Genomic DNA, 13344 nt, shown 5'->3' with positions numbered 1-13344 from the left:
CAAGTATACCAACAATTTAAGCGTCAAAGATTAGCTGTGGTATAATGCCCATTAGTGGCATGTTGCATGTTGCAGTGGTGATAAACATACTATGGAACATAAGGTATTCAGAATAGTTCTTATTATACAGATCATTATTGTATAGTGTAACGCACTGCTGTTTTCAGAATTCCAATATGCTTATTGTAATTGAAATCAATGAAATTTGTGCACATTATTGGGTTTTAAACATTTTTACCTACAGCTGCAAATTTGTATTCACCTGCAGTATGGGCATCCAATACTTAAGCCTGGTATATACATTCAGTTTTGATTGGCCAATTTTACCACTTTTGGTTTTGGTATAAAATTGTCCAATTTGAATAGATGTAAATTTGAGGGAGTTGAAAGGGATATACTGTACCTAGGTTGTGGATATGTTTAGATATAGACTTGTGTTCATTTGTATGCATGGGGCTGCAGAGGGTGAATGAAGGTTTGCTGGTATCGCTGTACTTTTGTACTTTTGGTTTGCTTTGAATTGCATCTCTCCTTCTCCTCCCCCACCCTCCCTTTTTCTGACTGCTGTCCTGCATGGATTTGCGTTTGTGAGCTTGGAATACATTGCAGTGCCGAGAATAGATATCAGAGCCTTGTTCCAGATGTCGCATGGAGGATTCATCAATCAGCATGTTGAGGGTTGGAGCCATGAGTAACCTTATAAGGTTTGGCCCACCTGTGCAAATCACACCATGAAGCAGTCCGGATTGAGCGAAACTACTCGGCCTTGCTGGTGCTGTATGCTGTCTGCCTGATCTACTGGTGTGGTCTATTCACCATCTCCGCAGAGTTTGGATGCCGGTAGCTGAAACTGAGGTGCTGCATATCATTCACTCCATTGGCAGATCTCCGCAGTTTGTCGAGCAAGTGAGGTGCTTGCACAGTGTGTATACTCGCAGCCATTCTTGGACTTGAGTTGCTACACAACCCTATGGAAGCAAGTGTGAAACAGACATTCCACCTATGGGGACCCCACTTTTCCAATTACATCATTGGTCTACTATCCCGAATGGACAGTACATGCATCTTCAGTGGCCAAGGAGCCATGGATTTGTAACTATATCAACTGCTTGGGTGCAACTGACTTAACTGGCAATTTTGATAAATAGGGCAATGGCCTCAATTCACTAAGATCACGCTGCAGATAATAAGGCAAGAGAAAACGTACCTCCACACAGTGAGAGAGTTATCTCCTCATTCCTTAAGTTACCTCCTTCATTCCTTAAGTTACCTCCTTTGTAGTTAAGTTACCTCCTCTGTAGTTATTTCCACACGCAGTTAATTAACAGCATGTCTTTAAAGGGATACTGTAGGGGGGTCGGGGGAAAATGAGTTGAACTTACCCGGGGCTTCTAATGGTCCCCCGCAGGCATCCTGTGCCCGCGTAGCCGCTCACCGATGCTCCGGCCCCGCCTCCGGTTCACTTCTGTAATTTCTGACTTTAAAGGGGAACTGAAGAGAGAGGTATATGGAGGCTGTCCTGTTTATTTCCTTTTAATCAATACCAGTTGCCTGGCAGCCCTGCTGGTCTATTTCTCTGCAGTAGTATCTGATTAAAACCAGAAACAAGCATGCAGCTAGTCTTGTCAGATCAGACTTATAAGTCTGAACCACTGAAACACCTGATCTGCTGCATGCTTGTTCAGGGGCTATGGCTAATAGTATTAGAGGCAGAGGATCAGCAGGGCTGCCAGGCAACTGGTATTGCCTAAAAGGAAATAAACATGACAGCCTCCATATACCTCTCTCTTCAGTTCCCCTTTAAAGTCAGAAAACCCCTGCGCCTGCGATGCCGTGTCCTCGTTCCCGCTGATGTCACCAGGAGTGTATAGCACAAGCCCAGTATGGTCTGTGCCTGCGCAGTATGCTCCTGGTGACATCAGGGGAAGCGAGGACACGGCAACGCAGGCGCAGGGGTTTTCTGACTTTAAAGTCAGAAATTACAGAAGTGAACCGGAGGCGGGGCCGGAGCATCGGTGAGCGGCTGCGCCAACACAGGATGTCTGCGGGGGACCATTAGAAGCCCCGGGTAAGTTCAACTCATTTTCCCCCGACCCCCCTACAGTATTCCTTTAACTTCTGGAGTTATTTTAAGGATTGAAGAGTTAACTTAAGGACAGAAGAGTTAACTTTAGGTTTGCCTGAGGTAAGATGTTTCCTGAATACTACATGCCTCATCACCATGGAACGTTATTAAAGACAGGAGATAAGCTTAGTGAATTGAGGCCTATGCAATTGCTGGTTTACAGTGACTGTTTTAATCTGCTGCTTATTGCCTCGCTTATGCACACAGGACTCTCTTCATCTTGTTGCTACTTGGCTAAGGGGAGAAGTGCCTATCCATAAGGATCCACTGTGTGTTTCTAATGAGCCCTTGTTTGCAGTTATGCTTGTGATGTGATATGGTGTAGTTCTACGTGCAATGGTAGCAATTTTGCAACAGCGCTGTTGTTTATAATTGTGCCTTTTTTAAACTTTTAATGCTTTGTTGTATTAAAATGCATTTGTAAAATAAATCCCTTTTGCACACCATTGGCCAGCCTACATGGTTTTTGATTGTTTAAATACATTGGTGTGTTGGCCAGGTTATACAGTTCCAGTTAGTGACAAAGGTGAAGGTTTAAACATAGTTCTCCCCAATTCTCCTTCCTGTCCACAGTTTAAAAACAATGTTATCACTTCCATGTAGTATGAGAGCTTACCTACACAATTTGTTCAAAATCTGATATCTGTTGGTCATCATACTACATGGAGGTTGGTAACATCAGCAGGGCTGTGGAGTCGGAGTCGAGGAGTCGAGGCAATTTTTGGGTACCTGGAGTCGGAGTCGGGAAAAAATGCACCGACTCCAACTCCTAATGAATTCAAACTGTAATTAAAATAGAAAATCTGATAAAATGTTCTATTTCTCAGATAATAGTCACCATAAATAATTCATATATAGAGTAATAGCTCTGCTTAGGCCACAAAATTGAAATAAACCAATCAAAAAATAGTTACTTGTGCTGCTTTAATAAAACAGTCCCCGTATTTTTTAAGTCAGATATACATATCTGATTGTGACTGTATATATGATGTGTACACGGAAATTTCTTATATATACTAAATAACATCTATGCTGTAAGAATAAAGCCTGATGTGTAGCTGTGTCACTAATAGAGATGGAATTAATAATGCGCTGATGCTGATTTATGCAAATGTATGCACTCCCTTTGCTCATGAAATCAAACAATTTGAAATGTTGTTAAAATTTGGTTTGATGACTACGAATTAAAGGGTACCTGAGACGGATGAAAATAAAAGGTTTATACATACCTGGGGCTTCCTCCAGGCTAATCAGTCCCTCGCTGTCCTTCTCCGCCACCTGGATCTTCTGCTATGAGTCCCAGTAATTCAGCCAGTCAGCGCAGTCCGGCCGTGTGCCGCTCCCACAGCCAGGAGCATTCTGCACCTGCACAATAGTGCTGGGCAGGTGTAGTACGCTCCCAGTGGCGGAGTGTGTGCATGCGCACTACGCCCGACTGGCTCAAGTACCTGGAGTCATAGCAGAAGATCCAGGTGGCGGAGGAGAACAGCGAGGGACTGATTAGCCTGAGGGGGGCTGGAGGAAGCCCCAGGTATGTATAAAACTTTAATTTCATCTGTCTCAGGTTTACTTTGTTACACAGTAGTACTATACTCTACATATGCACTCTCCACAGAGCTGCAGAGAATCCACTGAGAATGTTGTGCACATTGAACACAGAGGTGTTGTCTATCATCCATAAACCTTGTTCAGATTGTACATGAAGAATGTGTAATAGAAGAAGAATCTCCTCATTCCCCTGCAGAGTACCTGCACATCACTCTTACATGTACCCACAGTTACATTGCCTACGGCCTGATAGATGTTCTTTGTTCCTGTCTGTACTTTCTACAAGGACTCTTACCAAGGACTTGTTTTAGTCTATGACTAAAAGTATTAGAGGCAGAAGATCCGTCGGATATCCAGTTAACTGGTATTGTTTAAAAGGGAATAAATATGGCAGCCTCCATATCCCCCTCACTTCAGTTGTCTTTTAAAATTCCTAAGCGTTGGCAGTTAAGAGATGCATTTCATGTTACGTACTTTCAATCAACAAGATTGTAATATGCAAATTAGAGGAGTCGGAGTAATCCTAAATTGAGGAGTCGGTGGATTTTTGTACCGACTCCACAGCGCTAGTTATTGGGCAATCATAATTGCAAGTGTGTACCAGGCTTTGGTTCTGTCTTTCCGTGCAATATCTTCAGATTCCTAACATCTGGCCAAAATAATTTCTATCTCCATCTCAATGAAGTGACATAGAAATGACTAGAGTGCACTGTCCCTCTATTTGCTGCTCTGTGTCGTATTTAGTTTTTCTATATTTGCAAACCAACATATAAAACACACATTCTTAGACAACACTTAGAATGTAGCCTTAGAGCCCTACCTCTATGCACACTTACTGTTCTGATGCCATTCTCAAAGGCATCCCGGGCAAGAGCAGCTGGTCCATCCACTGTTTTTCCATCATCATCTGGACCCCAGCTTGCGCTGTAGATATGTACATGTTGTGGGTTCAGACTGAGAGATTTGGCTTCTACCATATCTGTCACATCCCCATCCAACATGCGTACACCTGCAGAAGCATACAAATACATGAAATGTGGAGTATATGACATGTGTGTAAGCTTCTGAAAGAATCACAGCATACTTGTCATTACATAAAGTAACAAAGGTGTACACACATAGCAGCCTGTAACATTAACCAAAACTAAAAGAAGTGAAAAAGAAGTCCAGCACTGGCTATCTACAATCAACAGCAGCAGAATGTGCTGGCTGCATACAGATTGCATACAATTTGCAGAATTATTTGCTTCTCATTGACAATCTGGAATCGGGAACATTCATTTACTTTCTTGGAAAGATAGAAATAAAATGTTCAATATCTCTGTCACACAGGAAATTGCGGCTAGGGTTAATGCAGTTTGGTGTCAGTAAACATACCAGTACATTGATGTGTATTGGGAGGAAGCTGAAACAACCTGAGGAGAGGCATGCAATGATTCATCTCCTGTCAGAGTGTGGTAATCACCCTTGTCAAAAGGCACTGAGGGATATCAGCCCTTCTTGTCAGTAGAAATGTCTACTTATTGGCTGATTGGCAACCTGTGCAGAACCAATTCACTGTAAAGGAATAGTAAATTATCAATACTACATTGCACACCACTGTGCAATTACTTCTGTGCAGCAGCAGTGCCATGGGTTTATAATAAGAAGCTTTCATAGCTTGTGTTAGCACTGAAAACTTTACAAGCAAAGCCCGTAAGACATTTACATTTCAGTTTTGGTTCTAAATAACCCTTTTCCCCCTAAAATTGACATTCACATTTTGTGCATTGCACTTCTATACTTTTTGCAATAAATATTTTTAAAAACCCCGGCTGGCAGAGTCCTGTTAAGATGACAATTTTACTGGAGGGACAGCTGTTTGGAAATCCTCCCCTATCTCATCATCATCCACATCATGAAACTATGAGAGAGGAGTGGGAGGAGACCGCACATTCCACTTCCTGTGAGCACAGATCACCTGACTTCGCCCATTATCTACCTCTCCAGATAACTTTTTTTTATATAGTTTCTGCTTAAAGCTTTTAAGTTTATTATTTTACCAAACGAGTGTATTAACAGAGATGGCAATGGCATAGCAAATACTATTTACATAAACTCCATACAAACAGTAGTGTTTTATTCCTTGAAACAATTGTTTGTAAACATTATCACAAAATAATGGCAAATTTTACTCCAGCCACAATGGTATGATAATTAAGGAATTAACATATATTATATTTATACATACCTCCAATCCTTGCATTGTAAGCAATGCCTACTGTACAATGTGAGTTGTTTGCAGTGGCTGCCACTTCTCCCGCACAGCGAGTTCCATGCCTGAGCAAGAACAAAGATAATACTTTACAAACAAGATAGTGAGTGACACATGTGCAACAAATCTTTACAGCATTGATCCGCTTTTAGTTATTGCAAATGTCATTGATGCACATACTTATTGAAATGTATAATGCATAAAAATTACATTTTCTATTTCAGTCTGCAGCCAGCCATGATTTTATAGACATATACTGATTTATGCTTCTTTGCAGCCAAAGTAACAGCTCGCTCTTTTGTGGACATAACACTTCCAAATTTTCAGGTTTGGATCTCCATTTCACTTTATAAGAGTGTTTCATTCATTTATATATGTGGCCTGGTTCAAATTAGAGTTAGAAAAGAGTCTGTTCCCGGATTGTAAGAGAAGGGATGGGAAAGGATCCAATGTTAACCTATTGATCAGTTAACATGCATCCATTCAAATGGATCTGTTCCACATGATCCACTCAACGGACCGCAAGTTTCCTGCAGCACCAATTTTTCCAGACCACTGAGCCCAGCGGAAAGGAAACGGAAACTGAAGTGATGCATTAGGGGCAATGAAAAAACAACATGATTAATTACCCAAGGAGCAGTGAGGAGGGAAGGAGCTAATGAAATTTATAGCAAATTGCCCTGGAAAGCAAGAACTCTTCTTGTAGCTGGTGCTAGAAAGAAAGGTCCTGGTGCCTGGCATTCCAACCATGTTTAAGATGTTTCCCATGCCTGGCAGTCTGTCAAAGCTGCTATATTTTTATAATTTTTTGCTTTATATAGTGTATGTGTAGTACACAGCACCTCGCAGAGTGCATACATGTAATGTCCATACAGGTGCAATGGCCACTATAAAGAAATGCAAAGTACCATGTCTTTGTTTTACAAGGATATGGCAGAAAAACAGATCACCAATAGAAAACATACAAACAAATGTAAAAAAAAGGTAAACAACATGCACATTTTTCACTTGGTTGAATTTACCTCTACAGCAGTAGTGCTGTAATGCAAGCAAGTATTGCTGTAATGCGGAGTATCTGTCTGTTATGATACTCCTACCCTATGAAGTTCCTTACCCTATTCAATAATAACAGCTCCATCCTTGGAGTTGTTCAGATTCAGAACTAAGGACCGAAAACAGGTCCTTAGTTATGAGGGAAAACCCATATTCAACCTGACACTATTTATTGAACTGACACATTCTATATGCTTTGAGACCTATGGGTGAAATGTTGCTATTGTTGTAGTACAAAGAGCAGACACATGCCCAGATGCTTTTTTAACTCTATGTCAGTGCAGAATGCTTTAAGTATAAGTGATTAAAGGCTTTCCTCTCATCACAGTCATTGGAAGGCTAATTACAGTGACCCTAGTGGTGTCAAGAATGGAGACCACACTTATTGGTTTCACTCTCTGGGTCCTGAGGCTACGAGCTGCAGTATGGCCTCAGGGACAGGTGCGCACAGACGATTGGCAGCCCCACTGATTGGTATCACTCTCTGGATCCTGAGGCTACGAGCTGCAGTATGGCCTCAGAGACAGGTGCGCACAGACGATTGGAGACCACACTGATTGGTTTCGCTCTCTGGATCCTGAGGCTACGAGCTGTAGCATGGCCTCAGAGACAGGTGTGCACAGACGATTGGAGACCCCAATGATTGGTTTCACTCTCTGGGTCCTGAGGCTACGAGCTGCAGTATGGCCTCAGTGACAGGTGCGCACAGACGATTGGCAGCCCCACTGATTGGTATCACTCTCTGGGTCCTGAGGCTACGGGCTGCAGTATGGCCTCAGGGACAGGTGCGCACAGACGATTGGCAGCCCCACTGATTGGTATCACTCTCTGGGTCCTGAGGCTACGGGCTGCAGTATGGCCTCAGAGACAGGTGCACACAGACGATTGGAGACCACACTGATTAGTTTCACTCTCTGGATCCTGGGGCTACGAGCTGCAGCATGGCCTCAGGGACAGGTGCGCACAGACGATTGGAGACCCCAATGATTGGTTTCACTCTCTGGGTCCTGAGGCTACGGGCTGCAGCATGGCCTCAGTGACAGGTGCGCATAGACGATTGGCAGCCCCACTGATTGGTATCACTCTCTGGGTCCTGAGGCTACGGGCTGCAGCATGGCCTCAGTGACAGGTGCGCATAGACGATTGGCAGCCCCACTGATTGGTATCACTCTCTGGGTCCTGAGGCTACGGGCTGCAGCATGGCCTCAGAGACAGGTGCGCACAGACGATTGGAGACCACAGTGATTGATTTTGCGCACAGACGCATACATAGGAACATAGAACAGTCCATAAATGAACATTCCAACACAAGCTATGCTCCTTAGCAACATTAACCGCATAGTGGCAGGAAAGGGTTATACTAGTCTGAATTTTTGGTATCATTATAATAATTCTGCTCACTTCTACCCATCATAAGCTTTGCCTTGGAGATTTTGTAGTTGTCATACCTCTGTGCCGACAGTTACAGGAATACATTGTGGTACACTAGACAGGCTTCTTGTCGCTTCCTAAGAAAAGCTTTATCTCTGTCTGCCTCCCCTCTCCTAATTTGTCATCTGTCAATTATAAGGCTCTATTATCACCAGAAGTGTCTGATTTAAGCAGAAGAACCAATTGTTCTGGATTCTGTAAGAAGTCTGACACTGCTGAAGAACCCAGAACAATTGATTGTCTTACTAGATTCAGACACCACAGCCGATAACAGAGCCTAAAGCACATCACATATTGATGGATTTCAGGCAAAATGGATAATTTTGAGTGAGCCTGAAACATTTGTAGAATGATCGAATTGGAAGTTGCCATATTTATTTTGTCTGGTAGTCATACTGATCCTTTGCTTCCAATACCTTTGGAGCTGCTGACGAAAAATATGTATGCAAATTAGGAGTTCTGACGTCACTGACTGCAATCCATGTTCCAGTTCCATGTCAAACATATCAATACAATCAAATGAGTCACTTTTGTATTAATTAATTTACGGCTAGTACAATCACTGAGAGGTAGCAGAGCTATAGAGAGAAAATGGAGGCAAACTGAGAAATACAAGCTATGTACAAAGCAGATCCCCACAGCAGATCACAAATACAGACACTATATAAGTAAAACTTCAAGAGTAACGACTCTATAGGTACACTGTTTTTTTTTTTACTACAGTTATACTTTTAGGCAACACATACTACATTTTACAGTTCAAATTCTTCATGTCATTTGTAGATATTTACAGAAAATCGCCAGAAACTCCTCAATCTATATGCCTATAGAATATGTTAATGTATACAATAGTAAAACCTATAGTAAAAATATACCAGGGTTTCTCCAGCTAGCTGCATCATAAGAATTGAAAGCGGACCTCTTCCACAAGAGACCATTAAAACACAGAGAAATCCACCCAATGTGTGTTTAGAGAGAACAGCCTGTCCAATTCTCCCTTATCTGCAAGTAATCACAGGTGTAATTTAATCAGTCCACTCTGTCTGATCTGTGCCGAGTTGTGTGCTAATACGTAAACACAGGCTTGTTAATTCCTTCTGTGCTCCCAAGAAACCAGGAAGTAGACACTGCAGATTTATTGCAGGAGTTCTGTAAGCTGTAACAAAGAAATGTTTTTCTTTAAAGGTTATCAAGCTGTTGCTTATCCTTTGTGAAAAGCAGAAGTTCTAGGTTTAGGTCCACTTTAAGGGTCCAATCACACTAGCACTGTTTCTTCTCTGACCAGCACCTTCACCTCTATGATGTCATTAACACTGATAAAGGTGCAGGTCTGTCGCTGTGCAAAATATATGGCCGCTGTCAATTTGACATGGTATTCCAATCACTTGTATAGAATGAGGCCATGCCACTCTGCACACCAACATGTGCACAAGTGGTGCTGGGCAGAGCACACACCTCAATATTGCATTTGTGAGTAATCCAGTAATCCTGACATCGGACATCTGCATGGAAACCAATGATTGCTTCCTCTTATGTCCATACAACCTGCAGTTAGACAGGACAACAGTAAAATGTTTATTTACCGTATGTCAGTCCAAACCTGTTCAGAAGATTAGCCATTTCTCTTTTGTAGACAGTGTGTACACTGTAGCTGGTGGCCCTATACCTCTATCACCCATCATATCTGCATAGCAGAGAACACATATTCTTTACCCAGCTAAGCTAGATGTTCATATGCTTATTTGTTAAAATACTGTGGGTTGTATGGCAGAAAACATTGGATGTGATTGTCTAATTTTCCTGAATTAAAGAAACATACATGTGAAACTCATAGGAAGGTAAAAACTTTATGTGCTTCACAAAACTGCTAATTGCTGCGCCATTCCACAATACAAACTGTAAGGTATATTTGAAGGGGCACTGATGACACTTCAGCAGCTGTAAAAGAAGATATCATTGCAAAGGTAATTGACTTCTCAGCTCCACTCAGAGATCCAGCAGCGTTCAGCTCTGCATGGGCCATGACATTCCCATCAGATTGTTGTTCTTAAATGTCACAGGTCCTCAGAAATGTTTGAAAATTGACCAGCATGCTGCTGCCAGATAAGAAGCTTCTGGGGGAGACCACTGTATTCTTATGTGGTTAAATCCCTTTTTACAGAGATAGTGATCAAATAAAGTAGATTTACCTCCATCTCCATGCTACTTGGTCTCAAGAATGCTCAAACGTGAACCACACACAGTTGTATAGAATGAAAAATATTGGCCTGATTTACTGAACCGCACAAAAGGCAGTTGAAAACTTTATTATAAATACTGGTGACTGTGTTTATTGCTGCGCACCCTGATGTGCAGGAATCAGGGCATACCAGTGTGCAGAGATCCTGACCCTTTATTGCTGCCTAAATTGCATGCTTCCTATCCCTTTTCATTTACTTTAGTTTCTTGTATACAAGATAGTTTTTATTTATAAATGCCTTAGGCTAGCCTTATGCTGGGAATACACGGTTCGTTTTTGCCTTCGTTTAAACCTTCGTTTCGATTGTGCCTTTTGTCCTTTTCGATCCCGAAATAATCGGTCATACGGTTAATATCACCACCCACGGTTTCGGGTTTTTTTTCGATTCTGATGGTTTCGTTTTTCCAATGATCGAAGGCTGCAAAGAAACGAAACGAAAATCCCTTTTTACAGGGACGGACTAGCATAAACGAATATATAATCGATCTGAACAGCCATCAAGCCTACCAATGGCTCGATTAGATGGATAAAGAGAGATAATATCAAACATCTTCGATCACTAGTCGTTCGTTTTTGGGGTCTATTAATCGAAACTATAATGAGATTATGACTATTTTCACATACGTTTTCAACACTCGATTCGTTTACCGAACGAATCGAAGGTTTAAACGAAGGCAAAAACGAACTGTGTATTCCCAGCATTAGGGTTGTTTTCTACTACAAATCGCAAAATACAATCGTAATGTGATTTCGAAATACGATTTTTCTGCAATTGCATTTTGTGATTTCACTAGATGCTAAGGACACAAACGCAGAAAAAATGCAACAGGCAGAACTTTTGCGATCATGGAAAATCGTATCCCATTGCAGTAATAAAGAAGTAACATCACAATTGTCCTTGTGTTTTGTGATCTGCATGTGATTGCAAAGTGCTGCTAGTGGAACAGCTCTTTATCCTGCATTTACACTAATGTAAGAAATGTACTGTATTAGGAAAATAAAGTCTTAATAAGGGAAACATATTATTCCTACGTGCTTTAACCCGATAGCAGCCCGGCACGCATTATATCGCGTTAGATAATGCATGCCAGGGCATCTTCTAACAACATACCCATTCTGCTGCCTAATGCAGCTATGCAGAGCGGCGCAGGGAGCTTCTTTATATTTATACCAGCTTATCCTCTCCTCCACCGGCGGCGCTGTCATATTTACCTGTTCCGGGTGGCTGGATTGGCTTCTCCTCTCCTCCACCGGCGGCGCTGCAATGTCGACATCCTCTTCTGAGTTCCAATCACTTCATATAACATGTGATAGTAACCCAGGGGATGGTGTCAGCGTTGCAGCGTCGCCTGATGGTGGAAGAAAGATGATGAAAGAGACTCTTCCATCAAGATGATGAAAGAGACTCTTCCATCACCTCTCTTCCACCACATGGTGGTGCTGCAACGCTGACACCATCCCCTGAATTATGATCACATGTCATATGATGTGATTGGAACTCAGAAGAGGATGTCGACCATGGGTGTCGCTAGCCCTATTTTGGGGAGGGGCTCATGCTCCCAACATGTCCTGTGGTGCCCCCAATCTATTTCCAGGGATGCCCGCTGCCCCCCTCCTGGCCGCCGTTGCCCCCCGCTCCTCCCCCCCGCTGTCTCCGCTGCCAGACAGCCAGCAGCGTCAGACCTCGATCAGCGGGCAACCTGTTAGAGCGGGCGCTAGGTCCTAGCGAACACCGACGATATGCGGAAGTGAAATCACTTCCGCATATAAAGTGTGGTGCGCCTGGCGCCCACTCTAACTGGTCGGGCCGCCCGCTGATCAAGGTCTGAAGCTGCTGGCTGTCTGTCAGGTGAGGGGGGCGCCTGTCACTCACTACCTAACTGGGGGGCGCCTGTCACTCACTACCTAACCTGGGGGTCCCTGTTACTCACTACCTAACTGGGGGGCGCCTGTCACTCACTACCTAACCTGGGGGTCCCTGTTACTCACTACCTAACCTGGGGGTCCCTTTCACTCACTACCTAACCTGGGGGTCCCTGTCACTCACTACCTAACCTGGGGGTCCCTGTTACTCACTACCTAACCTGGGGGTCCCTTTCACTCACTACCTAACCTGGGGGTCCCTGTCACTCACTACCTAATCTGGGGGTCCCTGTCACTCGCTACCTAACCTGGGGGAACGTAACTCTAATATTTTTGCAGCACGCTAGCTGCAGTGTGCTGATCTCTGCTGCCTACAGTATGTACAGTATAAGCTGTTCTCTAGTGCCTGCACTGTGTGCTGATCTACCTCCAGTGTGTACAGTATAAGGTGTTACTCTGTGCCTTTACTGATAGTAAACTAGCTGCAGTGTGTGCTTATCCCTGCTACTTTCAGTATGTACAGTATTAGCTGTAAAGCCTGGTACACACATACAATTTTGATTAGCCAGTTTTAGCTCTGTTCATCAAATTCATTGTCTGTTGACCCACTTACTGCATGGGGGTGGTAAAATTGGTCTGTGATTGACCAATCAAAATTGTATGTGCGTATACATCTTTGTTCTATACCTATACTGATTGTAAATTATCTAAATAAAAGACAGGGGGCTCCATCCAATATTTCGATGGGCAGGCCCGTTATCTGTAGCTTACACCGCTGCTAAGTTCATGTATATTTGGCGCCACCCATGGCCACGCCCACTCACTGCCTGA

At 43.0% G+C, this 13344-nt stretch overlaps 1 protein-coding gene across 4 annotated transcripts in view; it reads right to left on the bottom strand.

Moving 5' to 3' along the window:
- Positions 1-13344, bottom strand: part of PCSK5 (proprotein convertase subtilisin/kexin type 5) — a 639880-nt gene that overhangs the window by 384976 nt on the left and 241560 nt on the right. For all 4 annotated transcript variants that reach the window (XM_068236619.1, XM_068236638.1, XM_068236648.1 and 1 more), the window contains exons 6-7: positions 5904-5992; positions 4510-4682 (exon numbers count right to left, since the gene is read on the bottom strand). In XM_068236619.1, coding sequence (XP_068092720.1) covers positions 4510-4682; positions 5904-5992 — 262 coding nt within the window. The remainder of the gene's footprint in view (positions 1-4509; positions 4683-5903; positions 5993-13344) is intronic.

The sequence above is a fragment of the Hyperolius riggenbachi genome, chromosome 1, assembly GCF_040937935.1.
Source record: "Hyperolius riggenbachi isolate aHypRig1 chromosome 1, aHypRig1.pri, whole genome shotgun sequence".
Lineage (NCBI taxonomy): Eukaryota > Metazoa > Chordata > Amphibia > Anura > Hyperoliidae > Hyperolius > Hyperolius riggenbachi.
The sequence above is the reverse complement of the archived record's forward strand: the minus strand, read 5'-3'. Positions and strand labels throughout refer to the sequence as shown.